The sequence below is a fragment of the Panulirus ornatus genome, chromosome 69, assembly GCF_036320965.1.
Source record: "Panulirus ornatus isolate Po-2019 chromosome 69, ASM3632096v1, whole genome shotgun sequence".
Classification (NCBI taxonomy): domain Eukaryota; kingdom Metazoa; phylum Arthropoda; class Malacostraca; order Decapoda; family Palinuridae; genus Panulirus; species Panulirus ornatus.
The window spans coordinates 16,697,084-16,719,345 of record NC_092292.1 but is presented as its reverse complement, the minus strand read 5'-3'; the positions used below and the strand labels follow the sequence as shown (position 1 = coordinate 16,719,345).

At 45.5% G+C, this 22,262-nt stretch overlaps 1 protein-coding gene across 4 annotated transcripts in view; it reads left to right on the top strand.

The window, feature by feature from the left end:
* The window catches only part of LOC139747641 (tetraspanin-1-like), a 245,716-nt gene that overhangs the window by 201,743 nt on the left and 21,711 nt on the right, over positions 1-22,262 (top strand). For all 4 annotated transcript variants that reach the window (XM_071660147.1, XM_071660150.1, XM_071660148.1 and 1 more), the window contains 3 exons: positions 13,157-13,384; positions 14,316-14,390; positions 18,126-18,233. In XM_071660147.1, coding sequence (XP_071516248.1) covers positions 13,157-13,384; positions 14,316-14,390; positions 18,126-18,233 — 411 coding nt within the window. The remainder of the gene's footprint in view (positions 1-13,156; positions 13,385-14,315; positions 14,391-18,125; positions 18,234-22,262) is intronic.

Below are 22,262 nucleotides of genomic sequence, written 5' to 3'. Positions count from 1 at the left end.
CGAAATGGGTTTACAGCTAGTTAAGAAAGTTTGAAACTGTCAAAACAAGCTTGGGTCGAGTTTAAGGGGATTAAAACCAGTTTAAAGGGTCTGGCATTGTTCGAGGGAACTTAAAGCGGCGTAAAAAGACTTCTCTTAAAGCTTAAAGTGTTTCCAGGAAAGTGCCACCTGTGAAGGAGGTCAAGTGATTGATTTTTTTGGGGGGGGCCTTTTATCTCACTGGTGTTGTAGTTCACCAGTTTCGTTTTCGACCCGTAAGTTTGGAGATGATCACGTTAATAATGACTCGACTCGTTTGGACTTAGGGAGTGCGAGAAGAAGGCTCTCAGAATGTCAATTAATTAGCGTCTCTTGCATAATGGAGTGAGGTCTTTCGTCTCTCATGATGTTTCTTTATTAAGAACTATTACTGTATTTTATAGCAAAAAAAAAAAAGAGGTCGTAGGATAAATTGTAATGGAACACCACACTGTCATGATGGAGGAATATCTTCTCTCCATTGAGATATTCGGGTATGGAGGAGTATTCATCACTGAGATACTTGGATAACGGAGTAATATCGTAGAGGTATTCATTCTGGACACTACTGCATGATACAGTAATATCCGCCCCTCTGGGTTGCTCATGCATGACCAGGCAATACTTTCCCTTTCTGGATATTGCTGCATGATAGAGCAATATCCTCCGTCACGGGGTGTTGTTGCATGACTTAGTGATTTACCCAGCCTTTGGAGACGAAGAAAGAGGGAGGGAGGGGGGGATATTCAGGTCCCCCCTCGTGCAAGGAGGAACAGACTGCATGTATTCTTAAACTCACCACTTGGCCTAGTTTGTACCCCCTTGAGGACCTTCGTGCCTTGTCCTGGACCCCATCCTCCCCCCTCCCCACACATCCCCACCCCAAACACTTCCTTCGGGATCTTCTAACTTCCCTTTGATCTCGGACTCTTCTTGGCAACATCCTGGCTTCCACTTGGCGTCTTATTGGCTTCCACGTCAGCAGCTCTCCTTGGCTTGTGTCTTCCTCGAGCAGACACCCTCTTGGCTTCATCCTGAATGTATCGCGAGTTCTTTCTGTGGATCTTTATAAGTTTTTTTTGAATTTCTCAACAAAAGCTTTTCTCCCACAAATGTCTTCAGAGTGGAGTTTGATTAGCTATATAATTAAGGAACCCATTTCCATTTGTTCTTGTTTATCAATACCTTTATGATTCTCTATATACAAGAACATTTGTTCACTATTGTTCATGAATGAGAACAGCGAGAACTTGAAGAACTGAAACCCACCAACATAGGTACGGGTATGTGAGAATGAACAAAGGCTTTACGTTAGCCTAATTATTCATAGATGACAGTAATTATTATACATTTTTGCGAAGTACGCGTCAGGAAGAAACGAACAATGGCCACATTTGCATATATTTCATTCTCTGGGTCTTGTGTATCATGTACTAACAGCGAGGCATTCCGTCCAGAGCCAATCTCTACAGCCTATACTTGTGTAGACAGCATACCTAAAGCGCTTCATATGCTCTGGTTCAGCCTGACAATAGCTCGTCATTCCCCGTATACCACATAGATCCAATTCATTCTATCTGATGAATATCTTTCGCCGTCCTGATTGTGTTTAGGTGCTCTTTCACTCCTTCCTTGCCTCTGTCTGTTTACCCACATTGATACTAAACAAAGTTGGCTTCGGAATATTCCCGTACGTGAAAGATGACAGACTGGAAACTAAATGCAGGTCTGGAAAGGCACGATGAATAACAACTATTCACCGGAGATGGAATGGGCGGGTACCCTTCCATATGGCGGAAGTATGATCACTATTCGTGATTACTATTTGTACGTTACAGGGAAAGAGTTTTACTCTCACGTTGCTCCATGTTGTGTGTGTGTGTGTGTGTGTGTGTGTGTGTGTGTGTGTGTGTGGCAGTCGCTGGTGGATGGAATAAGCTTGCAGCGTCGCGCCGAAAATTGCGAGAGGTGAGGGACCATTTTTTTTTTTTTTTCGCTTTCCCATTAATTTTACAAGAGTCATCGCTCCGGTGGAGTGTGCGGGTCGTGTACTGTGAATGTTGCATGGTGTCGGGGGTGGTGGGGAGGTGAGGGGGGTGTCGGCGCTGCCGGAGGAGGGGGAGAAGAGACCAAACATGGAGAAGGGGAGATTAAATGTAGTGATGGAGGTGGGAGGTTATTTGGTGTAGATGTAAAGGGGAGGAGGGGTAGGAAGTGGTGGTGATGGAGCTATAAAGATGTAGGGTGGAGGTACAAGGATAGATGGTTGGGATGGAAATGAGGTGGTGGGAGGGAGGGAGGAAGTAGAAGGAAGATTAAGAATGAAGGAGGGAGAGAACACACTGAGACCATAGCTGGGAAGGAGTCTTAAGATGGAAGAGGGAGGGAGTAATGGTGAAGAAAAGATTGAAGATGTAGATGTAGGGGAGATGGACGGAAGGATTATAAAGATGGAGTGGAGGGGAAATGGACGGAAGGATTATAAAGATGGAGTGAGATGGAGGGATAAAGATGATGGAGAGACTAGTGTAAGAGAAACTAAAGGTGAGGGAAGACGTGAGGTATGGAAAGAGAGATGGAGATAAAGAGGGAGGTTGGGGCTTCACCCTTCTCCTTCCTCACCCCCATAATCTTGGCTGTGGATTAGCCCCCAACCTCTCCCCCTCGTAACACGTCACACAACACGTCCTCTGTTAAATCCTCGCTCTCGCCATCCGTGTCGGTCGGCTTCTTTACGTTACGTCGGCTTTATGTTCCTCGTTGTCGGCTTTGTTGGCTTCGTTGTCGGGTGTGTTGGCCTCTTTGTCGGCTCTGTCAGCCTCATAGTCGGTTTTCTTGGCCTCATTTTCGGCCATGTTAGCCTCATTATCGGCCACGTTAACCGCGTTGGCGAGTTTGTTAACCCTGTCGTCGGCTTTCTTAACCCTGTCGTCGGCTTTCTTAGCCTCGTTGTCGGCTTAGTTTCCGTTATTATCGGCTTTAGTATCATCGGTTTTGCTTCCTTCGTTTTTTTCCATTTCTTCTTCTTTATCTTTATTATCCTTTTCTCCCTTTCCCTGTTCCACCATTCGTTACTTTGTCTGTCTTTGTCTCGTTCGTTGTTTTTAAATTTCTTCTTCTCTTTATCACATCCCTGAGTTAATAGTGTTTTGCTTTAGTTCTGCCATTGTCAGCATTATTTTATTATCACATTTACTTAATTTTCATCACCACTTTTGCTTCATTCTTCCCTTTCATTCTCTTACTGCTCATAGTTTTCCATTTTCTCTCATTTCCTTCAATTTCTTCAATACGTTTTCTAGATTTCGTGTTTCTTTATCTTCTTTTCATTTCATTTCTTTTGTTTCGTCCCTAAGTGGCTTGTGTTTCGGGTCTCCACTTCACTGGAGAACCCTTTGTCCCAGTTTCAGGTCCATGTCCAGGTCTCCTCGTTCCAGAGAAGACCCTCGTTCAAGCTCACGTGTAGTTTCAGGTCTCCCGTCCCTGAGGAAGGTCTTGTATAGCTTTAGCCCTCCCAACCCTGAGGGAACCTTCTTTCAGATCCAAGATCTTTCATCCCCCTGAAGTACCACCCTTAGTCTAGTTTCAGGTCCAGGTCACCCATTCCTGAGGAGCCCTGAATCCAGACGCCACAGTCTCCCGTCCCTAAGGAGCTTCTGGTCCAGGTGTTCAGGTCTGCCCGTCCCAGGGGGTGGCCCTGGTTCAGGTCCGCCTTCTGAGCCCCTCACTCTTCCTTTGTCTACCTATCCCCATTCGAGGCTGACTGGCCTCTGTTGTCTGGCTACCTTCATACTCTCTTCACTTTTCTTTTCTGTCTCATTATTACGTCGCAGATTTTCTCGAACATTTCTTCTTTTTCCTTTGTTTTTCTTCTCCACGAATGGTTCTTCATGCGTCGTCCTTCCTCGTATAGCATTTCGACTCTTATTTGTTTTTTCTTCTTCAGTCTACCTTAGTCTTATATTACTCTCTATGTACATTTTTTGGTCGATTTGCTTTTTCTTTTTTTATTTGGCGTCAGCTTTTGTTATTGTTTGATTACCGACATTTCTGTCTTTTTCTCTTGATTATATGAAGCGTTCTTTTAGTTTTATCCATTGTGTTATTATTTCTTATGGGTGCCTTTATCAGGTGCTTGTGTATGCTTCCATTTATCATTATCTGTTGTTCCACCATATTTGTGTTGCGTCATATTACTCCCATTCCTCTTTATCAACCTTTGGTAAATCATGTTTTCGTTCCGTTATGTTTAGTTTGTTTCCATTCTCATTTTACGTAATGTCTTACTTCCGTCTTTCATCACCATCTTCCACTGTCCTTCCTTGCGTTACCCTCTGGTGTTTCTTACGCTTATTTCATGTCGTAAGTACAGTCTGTCATTGTCAACCCATCCCGTGTGAGTTTAACTTTACTTTTCGCAAAAGTTTCTTGAAGTTTACAACAAAAGATGGGAATTAGAATCTTTTACCTTTTGGTCGACGAGTCGAGCGTGTCTCCCAGTTCGCATCTCTTGATTGATAACGCGAGTTGGAATTCTTATATCCAGTCGGAGGCAAGATTGAATGGAATGTCTGGCCGACGGCTGGAAGAGAATACACAGGGATGCTAAAAAGACATGACGAAGCCCAGTGAGGAGACAGAATCATAACCAACAGAGTCATCACGAAAACTCGTATAGAAGAGCCGCTCAGCGTCGAGCGCATGGGTTCAAATCCTGGATCCGGCAGTTGGTGTACACTCAACCCAGCTATTCATCCTCCTATAGGGGTTAGTCGATAATTTGATGAACCAAGCTTATGCTAGGGTATATATATATATATATATATATATATATATATATATATATATATATATATATATATATCGTTAATGAGATGGCCTTGATTAAGGCATTCAGTCACCCGTGCCGTCTCAGCGAACACAAGAAAAACATGAATAACAGGACTGGAAACTCGTGAGGCGATAAGGACAAGAAAACAAATGAGGTTCACGGAGAGACAAAAATAGGGATGACGCACCATCACCTAAACCACAGTGGATACTTTAATTCTAGAAATATACCAGTTTGGTGTATCTGATGGATCATACGATAAGCATCGAACACTAAAGTACCCAAATCAACTGCTACATTTTACTTAGCAAAGGCAAATTCCATTTCTGGATCGGGTGTTGGCTCTGCCTCTCGCTGGTGTAAGTCATCACAAGAGGGGAAGAAAAACAATCAGTTTAGTATAAATTGTTCAGTTCAGGACGTGGCATAAAAGGCAGTGCCAGCAAGACATCGAGGTGAGCAACATGAACCGCAACGTAACCCGCCAGAAAAAGAACAAATGAACCCTGGAACATTTCCAGACACAAGTCCTGGAATAAACGAAAGGGGCGAAGTAGAACTTTTCCAGGCACGAATCCTGGGAATGAACCACGAAAAGTAGGGACTGGAACTTTTTCTGTTTTTTTCCAGGAGCAAACTTTGGGGTAAACGAAAGATGGAGGAACGGAATGGAACTTTCCCAAACACAAGGCCTGGAATATAGGGCAAAAAAAAAGTGACAAACAACTGGAAAGCTGGAATCACCTTCAAAACATTATTCCGACGGGATGCAGGAACTGGAAACGTAGATTGGGAACACTACATGGACACCCCAGCATGAAAGATAATTTGAGATATCTGGATATGATAAGAGCTACTCTCTAGATCTTGTGGTAAGGGTTTAGTATTCTAGAACCATTACCAAATACGGGGAATATATCTCTTCCACGGCCACGGACTCGGGAGTCCATTTTCTTTGTCGTCTGTTCGAATGTCCCCCTGGAATCCTGCAAATGGCTGATGGAAAGGAAGAAGCCATAAATAACTGGAACAGGGGGCTTGAACCTTACACCAAGTAGACGGTAAAGGGCATTTAATCACGCCAGGTTAACAGATGGGAAAGGTCGAACCTCTTACAGTTGGAAAATAGAAAGACCTCAGTCGTACTCGAATCTTTTAAAGTTGATGCTTAGCTGAAATAAGACCCCTTAATCTCAGCCCCTCTCGACCATTGAAATAAGGATGTTGTTCGAGAGAATAATTTGAGCAATAAAGCTTCAGATTTGGGAATTCTTGACCGAAAAGAAAAGAAAAGAGGAGGGAAAATTATGAATAATGTCTGACCACACAGGATCCCTCTCAACTGGTGTGAATACTGTATGACCCGAACACAACGGTAAACAGAACTCAATAACCTGCATTGTTAACGGCAAACAGAAACGTTATTGTTATGATATGGTCTTTTTGTGTTTTTGGCGCTCCTGTTTCATTGTTCTTGTTTCGAGGTTCGCTGTTTCAGTGGGTTGTTTCATGGTTCATTGTTTCGAGGGTTGCTGTTTCAGTGGGTTGTTTCATGATTCATTGTTTTGGAGGGTTGCTGTTTCAGTGGGTTGTTTCATGGTTCATTGTTTCATGTCCATCTTCATTTTTTGCCACGTTGTTAAGCACTGTGTCAAGGTTTCGTTGTTTCATTTGATACATTTCTTTTATGTATAGTTTTGTAATAGTTTTAAATGCGTTTTAATTTGTTCGTAACAACCCTTGCTACGTTTATTGCCTAATTCCAAATTCAATTAGATTAACTGAATTTTTTTTTCACTTGCAGGTTAATTGATGTCATTTTTGTCGCTATTTCATTTCCGCCAACGAGTGTATATATATATATATATATATATATATATAAAGCTAGCAGGATTCTCTATGGGCATGATAGATGTATAGAACGTATGATTTTGGAAGTACGGTCCAGTGTGAGAAGGGTAAAAGAACGGGAGGGAAAGGAGTACGGATCATTAAGCTCAAGGGAAATGGGTTAAAGGGAAGGCGGAAACCAAAGGGAGAGGAGGTAATAAGACATCCCTTACGTAAACCTTACGATGGGTTATGTTACCTTACGTATACCTTACGATCGGCTTCGAGGGTCTTCGACCCCCTTCACCCTGGTGTGGGATCAAGCTGCCGCGTTGTCTTTTGTTTCAGTAGACTGTTGGGGGCCGGCAATCCCCTACCTCAGGCCTGTGTGACCAACACATCTATGTGAGCCTGGTACACTCTGTAGGTAGGAAACGCAGATGATGACGAGATAGCTCGAAATAAAGAGAGAAAGAAGGGAGACTCGAGGTAGTAGATGAGAGAGAGAGGGCAGGTGAGAGGAGGAAGTGGGGGATGGGTGTGTAATTACGGAAGAGAGAGAGAGAGAGAGAGAGAGAGAGAGAGAGAGAGAGAGAGAGAGAGAGCGGGGAGCACAGAATGACACTAACAGTATGGGCGAGTGGGTGTTGTAAGATAGGAACGTCAGGGGAAGGAGAAGAACCGAAGAAGAATTGGGAAGTAGTGTGTGTAGGAAGATAATTGGAGGAGGGCGAAGGGTGGGACATGAGTAAAGAGGGGATGAAGACGCTGAGGAACGAGCAGAAATGAAAATGAAGACACAAGGCACCAGAGGACGAAGAGGACAGAAGAGCATCTCGCCTCGTAAATCAGGGATGACACTCTCTAAACCCCTGACTCAAAACCTCCCCGGTAATTTTCACCTGATCCCCTCACACACACACACACGCACACATAGGGCCGTTTGGCCGGTACTCCCACTCTGTTAGACTCAGTAAATGGCCGCTCCGTCACTGCGTCCTGGCTGGCGCACAGTGTTGGGCCAAGCTTTCACACAGGTGCACAACGAGCAATTCTTGTCCTCTCTGTTGGCATCGGTGTTGCAGAAAATGAACTCCTCGCTGTGGCTGCGAATTTCTCACTTCCATAAACTGCTGAGGGACCACAGTGTGACGACCAGAACCTTAGTTATTCCTCTTCCTTTTCCTTAGTTATTCCCCTCCCTTTTCTCTGTCTCTCATTCCCTCGGTTTTTGTGTAGCGTTCTCTTTCTCTCAGATTTACTGAGGTCTTATATCTATTGTGGGCTTTTCTCGTCAGCGATTTCCCACTTCAGAGCCTCTGGTAATTCACAGTGAGAAAAAATATCTCTGTAATACTTCACGACCCACATTTTCGTATTTTTCCTTTCCTTTTTTCCTCATTGTCTCACACTGTCCCTCAGTTTCCCCTGCTCGTTCAGTATGCATCTTTGAAGCGAGTATGTTTCCATGGACGTGTCCTTAGGACAGATAGGTACATTGTTCAAAGTTCATTATGTATGATAACGTCTTGTGACAGCCTTTGAGAGGCCGATATGTTCAAATACATGGAAGTGAGCTGAACTCGAGCACACTGTTAGATTGTCTAGTTTTGTTATATATGATGGATGTTATTAATTTCATCCATATTGGGAACTGGTATAACGTACATTGCGTTATATTCCTCGAATATGTGTCGCTGGTGCGTGAAGCATTTGTTAGACCCGAACGTCTTTTGAGGAAAATGTCGAATGATTCTGACGTTGGCATGTTCACTGAGGAACGTTCTTTACGGTCTCATATTACGTGAGGCATTTATATCCTGTTTACTGCTGTTCAGAGCCGAGATGAAGTCTGGCTCTCTCTCTCTCTCTCTCTCTCTCTCTCTCTCTCTCTCTCTCTCTCTCTCTTTCAATGCAGGACCTGTCCTGGTCGTGTTCGACGCCAGAGTCAAGTGTTTACCTCTAAGCAGGATAAAAAAATATAGGAATCCTGATCATAGTTCGTTAGCGTTGTTGTTGACAAGGATGTGTCAGTCTCAATATCGAGACGATTTTTGTTTTTTTTTTTTTTTTTAGAATCACTGCAGCAACGTCTTGACTCGTTCACTGTTTATATTCTTATATTTCACTGTTTACGTCAGATCTTCGAGAAGATGATAAGGGGGGATTCTGTCTCAGAGCTCAGCTGTTCCTACCTTTATGCTGACCTTTACCACTTGACCAGGTAATGTGAGGCTGGTGGGCCGTGTGGTGGTATGCAGAATCCCAGACATTGTCTCATATTGTTGAATTCCTCGACTTTCCTTCACGTGTCCACGGCTGCTTTGTTCCAACTTCCTGCAGCCATTGTCAAGTTGCCTCCCGCTCTCTGATCTATTTCGTAATTCCCCCATTTGCAAGTAGTTCCCACTTGCCTGCCGGCAAGACCATGGAAACTGTTCGTTGCACCGGATTCCTCGACCTGAGCATCCATGCTAAGTATTCCTGGTCGAGAGGGGAAGCCATGGTCGATGTTTGATTTTACAACTTGATGTTCATCTCGTAAATTCTTAGTCTAATCGTCAGATGTTTTGTTTCTATTCCTTGGAGGACGGTAGTTTGTATCCGACCCCATCAGCATCTCCTTGAAGGAGGAGTATGTAGTTGCCCAGCCTGTGTACATCTTGAAAGACGAGCATGTAGTTGCCCAGCCTGTGTACACCTCCTGGCATGAATGCTGCTTATCTGAATCCGTCAAGAGACGAGGTTCTTGCACACACAAGCTCACCGTGCGTAATACTCTGTATCTGTATTACTCTTGAGTTCAGTTCGAGACGAGAACAGTTTCCGAGGTTAGAGTGAGGGGACATCTACCCACTGAGCTCCCTTAACAGTAATGCTCGCGGTAGGTGGCAAGGGCCGATGACACGGAGGCCAAGCGTACACCTGAACGCTCTGTTGTACAGTTTATAAATTCACCCCAGAGCCATGATGTACAGACAGACGATTGTCGTTTTTGAATACACAGAATCGAGGCGTTTTAGCTCGGATGTCGAGGAGAGCAGCGGGAGGAGGACCCTGCATCCATTTTTTGGCTCCAGAGGACGTTGATAGTCACAGAGGAAGAGGAGGAGGAGGAGGAACTCCTTTTGTCTTGTGCGTCGCTGGACCTCGCTGTCTCCATCCATGCCAGATTAGACTTCGTGTATGAAAGACTTCGCCCTCAGGAGGGTACACCATGGGCGAGGAGTCACCTTCGACGAGGCTGTATCACCGAGGGAGGATAGAAGAAATAGAACAGCGTCGCCTGAGGACTTCTTTCCGCAAAGGAGTCCACCATAACCTGCTCCTGGGTGGAGCACAGCTATAGAAATCCTCGCCATAGAAAAGAGGTTGTCCCGGAGTCGTATGATATGATGGTAGCAAACTGAGGATATCACGTCACCTGGGAAGACCGTCCTAGGATTTCTACGTGTCAGAGTATCTGGTAGAGCGACTGTGGCGTCCCGCTCGTGTTATATTCCGTATTAATGAGCTTTGTCGCAGTGTGTCCTGAACCCCCCCACACTGAATCTCACACTCAACGAGCGGTTCAACCCGGCTGAGGCGAAGTTGTACATTCCAAGGGCAATTCCAATTTTACGAAGCTGGTAGCATTGTTGATAGAGATTCCTCTCTCTCTCTCTCTCTCTCTCTCTCTCTCTCTCTCTCTCTCTCTCTCTCTCTCTCTCTCTCTCTCTCTCCGACAATAGAGGACATGAGCGGGCGATAAGGAAGCATCACCATTGATCAAAACATTCAAGCAGACCTCACAGACACACACACACACACACACACACACACCGTTCACGGGGGCGACGCGACTCGCTCGCCTACCACTGGTTGCCATGGTCCCCGGAACCCTGGTTGCCATAGGGACTAAAGCCGTCGTTGCCATAGAGATTTAAGCCGTACTTAACCATGGTGTTTAAAGGCGTGGTTGCTATCTGAAGAGTGGGCGACTTACCCACTCTGAGGTTGCCATAGCGATGGTCCTATCGCTTCAGAAACATGGGGTTGCCATGATGATGGTTACTGGCGTAGTTGCCTGGGAAGTGCATGGCTCTACACCATTAGGACGATCTGGTTGCCAGGGAAAAAGGCTTGGTTTGTCGTGGTGATGGTCCGGTTTCCTGAGGGGGAAAAGGCATGGTTGCCATGGTGATGTTCAGGTTGTCCTAGGTTGCCATGGTGATGTTCAGGTTGTCCTAGGTTGCCATGGTGATGTTCAGGTGTCCTAGGTTGCCATGGTGATGTTTAGGTTGCCCTAGGAAACCCGTGGTTGCCATAGAAGCACATCACATGCCACAAGACCTTCACTGAACACTCTACATCACCCTAATTAAACTAGATCTCTATTAGCGACCGTGCGTGTATCTAGCGTAATTAAGAATGGTCGCACCTCCCTACCCTGCCGGCCTTCCTCGCTAAAACGGCAGTAATTAAATCTTATAATTGTATTGTAATTACAGAGGGTCACTGATACGTATACTGACTTGTGGAAAGTCCTATTCTTTTTCTGTTTTTGCCAAAGTGTTTTGTCTCCTTATGGACTTTACTGAGGGCGTTATATATATATATATATATATATATATATATATATATATATATATATATATATATATATATATATATATATATCTTTCTTGTGGCTATTACTCCGCTTCTTCTGCCTCTGTTTCAATTATCTCTTTTATAGCAGCACTATATGGGCCTCCACATCCCAGACTGCTGGCACGGGAGACTACCTCCTCTCTCTCTCGCTCTCTCTCTCTCTCTCTCTCTCTCTCTCTCTCTCTCTCTCTCTCTCTCTCTCTCTCTCTCTCTCTCTGGGCTGTTATACTATTAGGGGGGGTCTAGTATATCTTATAATATGGTTAGGCCGAACTCGTACAGAGAGAGAGAGAGAGAGAGAGAGAGAGAGAGAGAGAGAGAGAGAGAGAGAGAGAGAGAGAGACTCGATCCTGGGAGTAATCCGAGCAAGAGATATAGAACATGAAATGTGTGGTTCATTTAGGATTTAAATGTGGGATTTATAAATCGAGAATAATAATACCTGAATATTAATGGTATTGTTTATGTCCTTACCGCCGGCAGCGAGGTTATGGCTTATTGTGATTACAGAAGGATCATTGGAATTATGTCGTGACTAGTTTTCTGTGTGTGTGTGTGTGTGTGTGGTGTTAGCATGGTAGACGGCTTTGGGATGGCAACATCCGTCCTTTGTCGTACGTCGTCCTTGTTCGTGTCCGTCCGGTCCGTTCCGTCGTTCCGTCGCCCGGAGTCGTAGTGTAACCCGAATTTCGTCGTAACTTGAAAACTCCCCGAGAAGATATTCGTGAAAGTTTACACATTAGGTTCCCTCCCACCCGGCCAAAGACTTGAAGACCTGTGTGGCTTAAGACCCATACCTTTCGTGTGTGTGTGTGTGTGTGTGTGTGTGTGTGTTAGGGGGAGGAGGGAGGGGAGTTTACTTGACTTATTCCCCCTTGTGAATAAAGTTTACCTTGAATCTTATTAAACTTGAGGAGTATACCTGGAAGAGTCTTCGGATTTTTTGGGGAGAGGAGGGTTTCTTGACACACACCCCACCCAACAGTCTGGTGCTGGGCCCAAGCTGCGGGGTTGGGTCGTTGGTCGACTTAGCTGTTGGAAGCTGCAGCTTGCAGGCCCACGTATAGCCCCTCCCCCAACAGCCTGGCTGATCTAGTAACCTCTGTAAATACATGTCCATATTGCTCTTCATCTTCTCCCCCACCTCTGCATTACAGGATGATGTTGATGACTGCAACAATGTGATGAATGGTTCATAATCTGGAAAAAAAAAATTACCTTTAGCCCAAAAACTTGATATATCCTTTTTTTTCGTATTATTAAACAATATTCCCAGCCATTCTTATATCACTCTCCATAACTCTACTACACTGCAGGCGACGCAAGTGTTCCATGCAGTACCTTACTAGCTTTAAAAATGCATGAGAGTGTGTTTATAATGAGAGAAAGTTGTGTCATTTGTTACTTTGTACACGAGCTCTTTCAAAATGCGCGACGCCAGTAGCGTTCCTCATGTTAAGTAGAGTACATTTGAGCTGCGTTAGCTCTGCTGTGTTCCTACGACACGCAGAATACATTTGAGTTACGGTAACTCTGCAGTAAGTAGAAGCACCACAGTGAACCACACAACCTTTACCTACCGATTATAACCTCCCGTTTCACCTCCTTCTTCAGGTAACCTCCCCTTTCTCCTCCTTCTTCAGGTAACCTCCCCTTTCTCCTCCTCCTTCAGGTAACCTCCCCTTTCTCCTCCTCCTTCAGGTAACCTCCCCTTTCTCCTCCTCCTTCAGGTAACCTCCCCTTTCTCCTCCTCCTTCAGGTAACCTCCCCTTTCTCCTCCTTCTTCAGGTAACCTCCCCTTTCTCTTCATTCTTGTAGTAACCTCTCCTTTCTCTTCTTCTTCAGGTGGCCGGCGGGCTGGTACTGGCGCTGAGCATCTGGCTGGCGGTGGACAATACCTCATTCCTCCTCCTGACGCGGGTGTCGGAGAATGAGAGCCTTCAGGAGTTCAACCAGCCGTCGGTGATGGAGCACGGGGCGTACGTCCTCATCGTGGCGGGAGGCCTCGTCTTCCTCATTGGGTTCCTCGGATGCTGTGGTGCGGCCATGGAGTCCAGAGCGCTCCTGACGATGGTGAGGATTTGTATAGCCAAGATTGACTAAGGTACGAGATTTATAGTGAGGGTTCAGTGGATATTTAGAACTCACTAGGGATTAAATGGAGACTCGCTGTGGGATTTAATGAGTTCTTATTGGGGATTTAACGAGGAATCCTCAAGGAATTATTTGGGTCACTCAGGTTTTATATAGATTTCAATCAAAACGTTTTTATTTTTTTCAGGAAGAATTTCAGGCCTTTAAAAAAGATATTGACGCACTTTGATAGGTTTAGGTGAGGAGTTAGACACTAATTAAAGAGGACCTGGTGAAGAAACGATGCATCTTAATGGAGGTTAAGTGAAGGCTTTCTGGCAGTGTAATGGTTTAATTCTAGTCACTTCGACTTAGTGAAATCTTGGCAAGGATTTCTCGACGAATTTAGAGAGGTTCGGAGACGAATGAGCGAGGAAGGATTAAGCAGAGACTTAAGAGAGCATGAAGTGGGGAATTTAGAGGGGGACTTAACGTGGACATGGGGGACTTATTTGGGACTTAGAAAGAGGACTTAAAGGAGACCCTTGCGGGTACCTAGTTGGGGCTAAGTTATATATAAAGCCAAGTTGATATCTTCCTTTTTGTGTGATAACATCTAAAACCAGTCTTTTCCCTTTTAAACAGTTCATGAGTGATTAATGTCTACCATGTTCAGGGCTGGAGGAGTAAGAGTGAGGGCTTATACAAGATCAGGTCCAGATGTGACACTGGATTACCTCATGATATCGTGTGTTGACCTGACTGTTGGTTTTGAGAATTGTGCCCCTCCTTCCCCACACCCTATGTGTGTCTCTCTTCCCCCCCCCCATTCCCATCCCATCCCATTCCGCCCCTCCCATCTCTCGCCATTTTTTCCCACCCTCCCCATCCCTCCCGTTATCTGGATTCTGACGTCATCTTGCCTCCACAGTACGGCGTTATGATCATCGTTATCTTCCTGCTGGAGGTGACGGGAGGAGCCCTCGGGGCGGTCTACAAGGCTGAGGTAAGTGTGCAACACACACACACACACACGCACACACAACACACACACACACACACACACACACACACACACACACACACCTGCCAAGACTGACCCTACCTGTGGCGGTGTCCCGCGTCCTATCCCCTTATAGGATGTCCCAACCAGACACCAGAGGGGCGCCCTCCCCCCTATCCTTATCTAGGATATCTCAACCACACTCCTGTGGCTCTGAGCCCCACATGTGGCGTGAGGTGAGTGACCAGCGAACACAACATAGACGACCAGCGTCAGAGCCATCTCGACTATGATGTCTCCTTTCCGACATTGCTCTCGTGTCTGGCCCTTCTTTTTTCCCATCGGTTTTGCCTCCCGATCACATGCCGATCCCGCCTGTAATAGCCGATACCATACACTTTACTTACACCCCTAAACCATCCCCTCCCCCCCCACACACACACAATTCAAGGTACTTTTAAGCCAATTTCTATGCCGATATATCTCCCAGGTGGAGCCCCAATACCGCGCCAGTAATCGGATGGTGTTCCACCACTTGCAGGTCCGATATCCATGCCGATACGCCCCCGCACACATCCTCCCTCCTTTCGCCTTCGCTCCCCCCCCCCCCCCCCCCAACACCCACACACCCCTCCTCCATCGTGAGATGGAAGCCACGGACGATCCAGGCGTGACGCGTCCTGTTGCCCGTCCTCAGACAATTAGCAGATCAATATTCCTCTTGTGTCATAGTGTCTGCCTGCCCCTCTCTCTCTCTCTCTCTCTCTCTCTCTCTCTCTCTCTCTCTCTCTCTCTCTCTCTCTCTCTCTCTCACACACACACACACACACACACACACACACACACACACACACACACTTCTCCTTTCTTCTACGTCTTCATCATCATCTTCATTTTGTTCTTCTTCCTTCTTCTCCTCCTCTTCCTCATCCTCTCCTTCCTACTCCCTCCGTTCCCATCGGGGTCCGCGCCTCCCCTCCGCGTCTCCCGCTCTCCTCCTCACCTCGCTATCATCCCCAGCAGGCAAGGCAAAGGCCCACGTGACACCCCTGGAGGTTCGACCTCCCATCCATCAATAACTTGACACCCTCCCCTCCCTCACTCTGGTACATGGCCAAGGTAAAGAAGGGAAGTCATGAGAAAACTCGAGTAATAATATAATCAATAAATATAATCGATGAATAATTACGTAATGATAAATACAATCTAGGAATGATTATTACGTAAAGTAATAATAATCAGTAAACATAATGAATGATTACATCGGGACGCAACTTGGCAAGGAAGTAATCAGTGAACAGAATCGTTGTTCGATTACCTGGAGACATAATTTATCGGGAAAGTAATCAGTGAATAGAGTCATTGAGTAATTACTTGGTTACGCAGCTTAGCAGGAAAGTAATCATTGAAACACTCGATGAATAATTACCTGAAAATGTAACGTAGTTGGTGTCATTAACGAAACACGTAACTTTTAGTTAATGAAGTCATTGAGTAATTAGCCAAAGATGCGAGTTATCAAGAAGTAATCAGTCGATGATTAATTACCTAGAGACGTTTCTCAGGAGGAAAGTAATCATTGAACAGTCAATGACTAATTACCCAGAGACGTAAATTATGAGGCAAATTATCAATAATAGAGTTAATGAATGATTACCTAGCAAGAAGTATTTGATATTTATAGCACTTTGTGACTATGTTCCTATCCTAGCTACATTATAGTAAGCCATAACATAACTGTCTCTGCTTTTTTTGTTTTAAACACTCAATCGAAGCCTCAAAATCCTTTTCATGGAAGGGAATCTGAAACGTCTTGAATGGGACACTGAAAATGGAAATTTGAATCGAGAGAGACCATTATTGGAATCTAATAAAAAGAAACGAATATACGGTAATAGGTGCGTATTTACACACATACATACTACCATACTACCATACATACATACATACGAGTGTGAAACTCTCTCCCCGTGACACACCAACAGTCATCACGTACATACAAGGCTTCGTGGATACACACACACTGAGCCACAGATACAAATTCGCTTATGTAAACTCTGCGGATGGTGAGAATACATTGGCAGTCAGGCTCTCACCAGCCCCTTGTACCTCTCCAATCACTCAGTACAGCGCAAAATTGCCTAGGTAAACATGGAGATCATAATAGATATTTTTTTTTTTGGTCACACACGAACAAGGTAATTGTTTTGCATCTGCGTAATAGTCGAGTTCAAGTTGCTGTGTGTGTACCTTACGATGGTTTCGGAGGTCTTCTACTTCCCCACAGCTGAGTTTAGGACCTTATCTAACCCTACGTACACCATAGGGTGCTTTCGGAGGTCTTTAACCTCATAGCTGGGTGTGGCGACCTTACCTTACCTTACATATATCGCCCCCAACCTACAATTTAGGGGTTGAACCACCATGAATGACTTCATTTCGACTAAGGGTTCGTCCCTTAGAGATTACGAAAATGAAAAAAAAAAAAGAGGCGTCTGTGTCATATAACCCGACAGAGTTATTCTTGCGATTTGTAAACTGATGACCGTAAAGTGTATTGGTCCCTGGATGGTCATCAGAGCTGAGACACACGTAAAATGTCCCGCTCCCAAAGATCGAAAATTCCCTCATACGGACCATCTACGAAGGCGTTTCTATCAAGAGCCAACTCAAGGCTGGCTATAGGCATGTATATAGAGACGTACACACAACATCACAACACTTTATGACCTGTGGTCGCAACTGGTGGACGTGGCTTGCTTCCTGAGTGCCGCAGGGCTTAATAAGGCTAGAAGGAGTTCTTGGGGCGAGTTGAAAGTCACATTCCCTCCCGTGTACTCTGTCTGTGTGTGTACCAGCAAGGCTGAACTCCTCCTCATTCATCCATTAAAAGCCATTGCTGGTGGAAGAGGAGAACAAAGGTGTCCTTTTCCTGGGCTATTCTGGACGGGAGGAGGAAGGTCGCCAGAGACGCTGGGGTCCGACTGAGGCTTTTGTGTGCCAACATTTTTCATATTCCTTTCCTCCTTTTATGTTCTAAGACGAAAATAATGTGATCGGCTGTGACCTCAGGGCTGAGGGACTCGAAGAAGATGACGGTGATGATGCTGGTGCTGTTCAAAAGCTACGAGAAGCTATTCACCCTGAGTACTTACAGCTAAGGCCTTGAAGAAAGAAGTACAAAAGCTAAGGAAAAAGCTTTCAAACACTGAACACACACACACACACACACACACACACACACACACACACACACAACACAGGCCGTGAAGGAAGCTGTACACTAGGGAGAAAAAAAGCTAATGACGTTGTACATTCCCAGCACAGCTGAAAAAGAAAAAAAGTGGAAATGATTACATTAGACAATAATGGACCTCAACATTACCCATAGTTAAGTCTCTGTCCTTTTTTTTTGAGTTGTTTATCTATCCATCTATCCGTCTTTGATTATCTTTATGTATCTATGTGTATTTATCTGCGTATCTGTAATTATTTCTCATGTGTCTCTGCATGATTATGTAGTTTTTATATCCTATGTCTGTTTGCTTTCCTTATATCTATCCCTTTGTCAGTCTGTCCATCTATCAACAGTTATCTTTATTCATCTACGTATGATTATCTACCCATCTCTCTCTCTCTCTCTCTCTCTCTCTCTCTCTCTCTCTCTCTCTCTCTCTCTCTCTCTCTCTCTCTCTCTCCCTGACGGAACGTGCCTCTCACACTCCCTCTCTCCCTCAGACGGAAGAGGAGCTGCAGAACTTCCTCAAACACACCCTCAAGAAGTACTATTCGACACCGGTTCAAGCCAACTCCATGACCGTCGCCTGGAACGCTCTTATGGCCGAGGTACGTACAGTTCATAATCCCTTTTACCAAAGATGAATCCTTTTTTTTTTTCCCCCTCAGTTACCTCACCATGTTTGAGAAACACCACCTTTATATCGGTAGAACATAAGAGTCAGTTTGCTGTACTCACATTTTTATCCTTTATGGAACTATTTTTAAGTTCTTTTCGGGGCTTTAGAAAAACACATCTACATTAGGGGTATATAGAGGCTAATTTTCCATCCCATATCTATTCATGATCTCGTAGTAATGCTGACTTACATATATTCAGCGGGTCACTCATATGAAAGAGGGACATTAAGGTCATAATCGCATTATCCTTATATTTCAGTGCGAATTAGGGATTTTTAAACCTAGTGGCTGAGTCACCCATATCTTCAGCTCAGCCGTAATTAGCAGTGTATGGGATTATTTAACGTAATTAACAAAAGACATTAACGCGCTAATGACGGAGGCGGGAGCTGGGCTTTGTTCCACCAGCCTGTGCTGGCCGACGCATTATGTGTGTCAATGTTGATCTTTAATTAATACTGATGTGATCTTTCATGTAAATATAAGAGTATAATAATACGCCCCCTAGTTTTACCCGTGTGTGTGTGTGTGTGTGTGTGTGTGTGTGTGTGTGTGTGTGTGTGTGTGTAACGACCGCACAGAAGACACTGAACACCCAGCCATCATTCCTGGTGGACGTGGCCAGCTCCCTGGGCGCTGTGTGAGCCCCATAGAAGGCGATCCTAGGACACGGAGGTGATATATATATATATATATATATATATATATATATATATATATATATATATATATATATATATATCCTATTTACCGCGATTGTACGATCAGTCTGGCCATTAGTAATGTAAACCGCAACCCAGTGTATACTTGCGACTCGCACAGGTGATGTAGACTGTAAACTCGAGTTCGCTCAGCGGTCTCGGGCGTAAACCACGGCTCCTCACTCACGTGGTCACGTCAAATATTGACAAGGGCGTCAAGGGAGATGGGCCAACTGTTGTTCATCTCGTACTGTCTCTTCCCAACCTGCATTTGAGACTTGGGAGGAGGGCCATGGCGAGACCTCCAGAGAGTGCCAGAGGTGGAGTGACGGGTGTGGTGAGACACTCCACCTTTAGAGGATCTTGGAGGTGGAATGGAGGATACGGCGAAGGGCCTAAACCCCCCAGAGAGTGTCGGAGGTGGAACGAGGAGTAATGGCGAGGGGGCCCCCAAACTCCCCAAAGAGTGTCGGGGGTGGAATGAGGAGTAAAGCAAGGGCCCCAAGTTCCCCAGAGAGTGTCGGGGAAGGAGGGAGGGACATACCCTAGATGGAGCATCATACGAAGGAGCAGGGACGGAACCATGTCCCCCCTGACCCCCAGAGAGTACTGGACGTGGGGGGCAAGGGGAGTGCATGCAGCGAGGTTTCCATTTTCCATAAAGGGGTTTAGATCATGGGGTTGTGGGAACAACTCCAGATTGAACCGGGACAGACTAGGTAAAGTCCCCAGATACCCTTCAGAGCCGGGGTTAGCTTTGGGATCTTGGGGAGTTGGTTATATGGGGTTAGTCACTAGTCTTAAGGGGGATTTATTAGGGCGATCTTCCCGATAGATGGTATCTGTGAAAAGTCCTTAATTACTAATTCAATCATCCTAGGCAAGAAAGTCTCACTAGAGTGATGCATCTTCATTAGAAAGTCATGAAATGTGGTATGTTTGCTTGGTTCCAGAGGCCTTCACACGGTGGGAAAACAGGAAACTGAACTAGAGACGAGAGGAAGCGAGGCGAGCAGTGAAATCGAAGAGCCGGAGGGAAGTGAATCATATCTGCTCGGGACTTTGCAGTTCGAAGCATTTTAAAGGGGAAAATACGCCAGCCGTGTCGCCTGCCTTGTGTGTGTGTGTGTCCCCTCATCTTTGTGTCCCCCCACCTGTGTCCCCTCATTTGTGTGTCCCCCTCACCTCGTATAGTCCTTCATCTGTGCGTCCCCTCAGCTATTTCCCTCTTGCACTGGGTTCTGATATATCCCAGAATAACCGGCAGTAGGGTTCGACTCCCCTCACACTGGTCTCGCTAGACTAAGGGTTCATAAATCTCGAGAGGCCATATCAAGGATGGATCTCGGCCTGGGACTCGCCATGGCCAGTGGGATGCAGATGTGGGAATCGTGTGGGATTGTTTGAAGTCATTTTACATTCCCAGGACCAGTCTTATAAGGCTCCCCCGACACCGTGACTGCGCTCCGTGCCGTAGCAGGGAAATGATGCACTCCTTTTAGAGTGAGGAGCTTCTCGGTGAGACTGTTACTCCTTTCCATAGGGTCTGGGGCTAAGGGTGACTTCTTATTCGTAGTGTAACCACGTGTAGGTGGAGTCCGGTAACACCTGCTGAAAGATACCGAATACTATAGAGTACTGAGTTTAACCTCGTCCTCAGACGCATCCTGTGGTTTACATAGACAGGTAAACCTATCGTCCTGCTGTGGTTTACGCCACGACGCCACACCGCCGTTGCCTGTGATACAACAAACTGTTGCTCCCGCGTTCGTGCATGCGAAACGTGTCCACTCCCACTGTGGTCATGCACAAGTTCCTCACCCATTAGTCCATTAGCCTTCCCATTACTACCCATCACCCACACCCCATTCCTTACATTCCCCCCCCCTCACCTCTTGCACCCCATACACGTACCCCATTTGGACATTGTCTCCAGTTACCCTTCTCAGCCCTGCGTCACCCCCCATATACCACCTCTCATCTGGCGTCGTCTCGATTTACCTCAGGGTAAATAGGGAGCTTCGAGCTGCGGGTCACATTTTCTTTATATACGACGGGACAAGGCATAGAGGTGGACAGAGGTGGTGTGTGTGTGTAGTGACCTGACCTTGTGTCTGTCGTGCCTCTTTTTCTCATTCTTAAGTTCTCTCGCCCCACCGCTTTTCCTCATATGTACCCCATTGCCCAAAAGTGGTACCCTCATTCATTTTTCCACCCTCTGTCCTCTCAGATTATCTCAAGTTATATTTTTTTTCCTCGCTGTCTGTATCATCTTATTCACCTCATATCCTCATGACCAATCACCAAATATCTACGAGATCGTCCAACTCACACCATTCTTCATTATTCACAATATCCTTCATCCCACTTTGTATTTACCTCATTTCCTTCTTGATAATTATCATAGTTCTGCTTTCCCGTCTCGTCTATTCTTGCCCACTTCTCGTTCTTTTTACCCACTCTCATGTCCAGTTGCCCACTCGAATCCCTCTCTCGATTCTCCTTATCCACACGCCTTTCTATCTTCTTGCCCAGTGTCTGAAATCTGCCTACAGAATATACGTGTATGTTTCCAGCGAATATATCTGCGATCAGTTTTATTTAATATGAAGCACCAGTTCCTACTATTTCTATATTCTCTCTCTGTCTCTGGCGGTAAAATCAGTAAAGATCTACGCTCCGTAAATTCCAAATCAATAAGCTTTACTAGCACGAGTTTTATTGTGTCAAAAGTCGAATCTAATGCGGGACCTGAATGCGACAGTTGTGTTCTCATCATCAGTGACTCTGTTAATTATCTTTCCTTACAGCGAAGTGTATCTCAAGAGTCAACCAAAATCTTTGCCCCTGGAGACCAGTGACAGACAACAAGAGATCAAGTCGCCAGGCTTTAAGGCAACGCTTGAGTCTTGTCTTTCCACGGCTTTCTTGTGGCCACAGCTGAACCCCCAGCTCAGTGCGAGGCACATAAGGAGTGGCGTGAAACCTGGTGCATTTTCTCATGCACACGGTTGATTTATGCACGTTAAATGGCTTGTCCCTGTCGCGTGCGTGTTAGGTGTCCAGGGTCATTGAAGTGCGTGGGGATGATCGGGTAAGTGAGGGTGTGTGTGTGTGTGAGTGAATCTTGCTGAGGGATCTGTAAGTAAGGTGCGTTAGTAGGGAGTGAGGATGTTCTTGGTACTCAGGAGCGTCCTGAAAGGTGCGTTGGAGGGCACTCGAGTGCGTCCTGACAGAGTCAAATGCACAAGTCATG